General features: G+C 47.7%; 1 protein-coding gene across 2 annotated transcripts in view; it reads left to right on the forward strand.

Annotated features, from left to right (window-relative positions):
• The window catches only part of MYH10 (myosin heavy chain 10), a 164,844-nt gene that overhangs the window by 88,653 nt on the left and 72,330 nt on the right, over positions 1 to 3,861 (forward strand). For both annotated transcript variants that reach the window (XM_023513988.1, XM_003791102.2), the window contains exon 11: positions 2,845 to 2,963. In XM_023513988.1, the coding sequence (XP_023369756.1) occupies positions 2,845 to 2,963 (119 nt within the window). The remainder of the gene's footprint in view (positions 1 to 2,844; positions 2,964 to 3,861) is intronic.

Raw genomic sequence — 3,861 nt, forward strand, 5'->3', positions numbered from 1 at the left:
CACCTTCAGGGATTCCTATGAGGCGAATATTAGTTTTCTTTGAATTATCCAAGATCTCTCTGAGTGAGAGATCTGTCTTTGTTCTCCATCTGTCATAATCTTTGGAAGTCTGGGTGCGTTTAAAGTCTTTGTCTTCAGTGTCGGAGATTCTATCTTCTCCCTCATCCATCCTCTGACGGAGGCATTCAATAGTGCTCTTCAAATCTGCAACCTCTTGTTTCAGTGTATCGTAATCCTTGATCATTTTATCTTTGAAATCATTGAATTCCTGGGACAGCTTTTGAATGATTTGAAATTCTAGCTTCCTCTTTTCCTCCAACCTGTTGATCTTACTCCCTATCCAGATTCTGAACTCAATTTCTGACATTTCAGATATCTGTTTATGTAGTGGGTCTTCCATTGTGTCTACCCCATCCTTCTTTGGGGACGTTAATCTACTCTGGTTATTCTGGTTGCCAGAGTTTTTCCCCTGATTCCGTCCCATGTTGAATTTGCACCTTTTGGAAACCGTCCCTAAAGCCGTTCTGCCAGTGGCTTCTTCTAGTTTTCTCCTGGGCACAACTTGGCAAGACCCCAGGAGGCGGAGCCAGCAGGCGGGGTGATGCAACCTGCCCCAGCAGAGGTCCATTGTCCTGGCTGGCTACCAAAGCCCCAGAGGCAGGTGCACCACTGGCAGGATGGCACGACCCTCCCAGGCAAGAGCTGCTGGTGACCGCAAGCTGGCAAGGCTCCAGGAGGCAGGCGCGTGGCTGCGCGACCTGCCCCAGCAGAAGTCAGCTGCCCTCACAGTTCGTCAAGTCCCAGAGGTGGGCGCGCGCGCCACTGGCGGGATGGCGCAACCCTTCCCGGCCAGAGCTGCTGGTGACTGCCAGCTGACAAGACCCTGGGAGGTGGGCACGAGACTGCGCGACCCACCCAGCAGAAGTCAGTTGCCCTCCCTGGCCACCAAAGCCCTGGAGGCTGGGGCGTGACCCTCTCAGGCAGGGGCTGGTGGTGATCCAGGGCCAGGGGGCCCCAGGAGGCAAGCGCACGGCTGCTTGACCTGCCCTAGCAGCAGTCAATTGCCCTTACCAGCCACCAAAGCCCTGGAGACAGGCAAGCAGCTGGCAGGAGTCAATGGCAGCTGCGGGCCAGCAGGGCTCCAGGAGGCGGGTGTGGCTCAGTGACCTGACCCAGCAGAAGTCAATCACCGTCAAGGGCCACCAAAGACCCGGAGGCGGACACCTGGCGGGGAGTGTAGCCCTCCCTGTCCGGCGTCAATCCCGGTCACCAGCACCAAGGTCTCAGGAAGTGCAGATAGCAGCCGGGGAGACAGCTGAGCACAGAATGCGCTGACTGAGGGGGGTCCGTCTGCACGCAGAAACTGTGGGTCAAGCAGTTCTCCCCGTGAAGGACTGGGACAGGGGTTTGGTCTTGAAAGGGTGGGTGGATGCTGTTTTTGGTTCTCCTCTCCCTGTCTCTGCCAGCAAGGGGAGGGAGAGTGGACTGGAAACTCAAAATGGCAGAGCGAACGCCACTTCGACTTTTCTGCCTGGGGGAGAGTGTTCCGAGTCTCAACTGGGTTCCTCCAGGGTAGTAAACTTCCCTGTTGGCAGCTCTCTCTCTTGGAGTGAGAGAATAGGTCCTTAGTTTATCAGTGGCCTATAGGAGACTCAGAGGAGCGGTTGAAGAGGAAACAAAGGAAAAGCACACCTTTCTTGGGGGAGGGGATGGACACTATTCCTTTGGGGAGATCCGCCTGTCTTAGAAGAGGTGTCCTGCCGGTATCACTCTTCTCTCTCAGCTGGGCTCCCAGTTTTCGAGTTTGTTGGGTGTTTCTCCGGACTTTATCCTTTCCTCTGAACAGGAGCTTCTGTTGGAGACTGGTGCCTGTTGGCCATCTTGACCACTCCCTCGACCTGTGTTCTCCATATGGCTTTCACATGGTTAACTAAGACTTAGAGTAATTGAAGATTTAGAGTAAGACGTGTATTAGTATAGCTTGGATTTGAAATCTTAAAATGACCCAGAGATAAACGAGGGTCAGGTTACTCTTCTGGAAGGTAAGGTGGCCAGGTGTGGTGCACACCTCTTGTCCTTGCTCCTTGGGAGGCTGAGGCAAGAGGATCATTTGAGCCCAAGAGTCTGGGCTATCATGTGCTGTGCCGATTCGGTGTCTGCACTAAGTTCAGTGTCAATATGGTGACCTACTGGTAGTTGGGGACCACAAAGTTGCCTAAGGAGGGGTGAATCAGCCAAGGTCAGAAATAGAGCAGATCAGAGTTCCGATGCTCATTTGGTATGATCATGCCTGTGAATAGCCTGGGTAACATAGTAAGACTCCATCTCTAAAAAGATAAAAATAAAATAAAAGACAAGGTGGGCAAATGTTGACAACCATCTATTGGAGCCTAAAAATGAGTGTATATTGGCTGGGTGCAGTGGCTCACGCCTGTAATCCTAGCACTCTGGGAGGCTGAGGTGGGTGGATTGTTTGAGCTCAGGTGTTTGAGGCCAGCCCGAGCAAAAGTGAGACCCCATCTCTAAAACTAGCTGGGTATTGTGGAGGGCACCTGTAGTCCCAGCTACTTGGGTGGCTGAGCAAGAGAATTTCTTAAACCCAAGAGTTTGAGGTTGCTGTGAGCTATGACACCATGGCATCGAGGGAGACAAAGTGGGACTCTGTCTCAAAAAAAGAAAGTGTATATTAATTTGAAAGGATGGAAGGTATTTTTCATTACTCTTAAAGTTATATAACTTAAAACTTACATTTGGTTTATTTCTTAAAACAATTATTGCTAAGATTTTTTAAGTGGCTAGATTATAAGTAGAAATATAGTATTTAGGAGACATTTTATACTTCAGTTGCACAGAAACTCTGCCATCTTCTTGGGATGAACGTGATGGAGTTCACTCGAGCTATACTTACCCCCAGGATCAAGGTCGGCCGAGACTATGTGCAAAAAGCCCAGACCAAAGAACAAGTAAGTTTACTGTTGTATCATAGACTTATTTCAGTGATATGCCATGGTCATTTGATATTCTGAGTGACTTATAACAAACTGAATCAATAAAAACTCTTAAATGTTTCTTGGTACTGATGTAGCATTTTTTCCCTTAAGTATATTTACTTTTTCTCTCTCAGAAAATTTTAAAAGGTGACTTAAAAAGAAAAAGACTAAATTTGAAATATCATCTCCAGTTTTTCCCTGGGGAGATAGATAATCCAGGAGACACAGCAGCGTGCTTCAGGAACTGAACTTGTCTTGTACTGGGTGGTACAATAATAAGAATATAGGAATCAAGCTGATGCCTGTCTAGAATCCCAGACTCCTGGGAGGCTGAGGTGGGAGGATTACTTGAGCTTAGGAGTTCAGGACTACTTTGAGCAAATCAAGACCGCATCTCTATAAACATAGAAAAATTAGCCGGACATGGCGGTGGGTAAGTACTTGTGAGCTACTTGGGAGGCGGCAGGAGGATCACTTGAGCCCAGGAGTTTGAAGTTGCTGTGTGGTAGGCTGAGGCCATGGCACTCTAGCCTGGGTGACAGAGTAAGCCTCTATTTAAAAGAAAATAAAAGAATATAAGACTTTGATTAATCATTTAACTGTGGACTGTTTTAAGAAGTACTTTACTAGTTTTGATGAAGAAGCTTGGAAGGCATTTTTTTTGGTGAGAAAGTGCTTCTGAGCAGATAATGCTGCTCAGAACCTCAGGGATGTGGAGAAGACTATTTTTACTGGGCATCTTCACCCATCCCCTAAATTGATTATGCCCTATTTTCATGTAATTGTCCTAATAATACTTTCTGTGTATGTGTAAAATTGAGACACTATTAAATAGTAAAAGCCATTTCAGGCTTTTTTTTTTTTTTTTTTT

This window comes from Otolemur garnettii, unplaced genomic scaffold (assembly GCF_000181295.1).
Source record: "Otolemur garnettii isolate 467f Iridium unplaced genomic scaffold, OtoGar3 scaffold00046, whole genome shotgun sequence".
NCBI classification, from domain to species: Eukaryota; Metazoa; Chordata; class Mammalia; order Primates; family Galagidae; genus Otolemur; species Otolemur garnettii.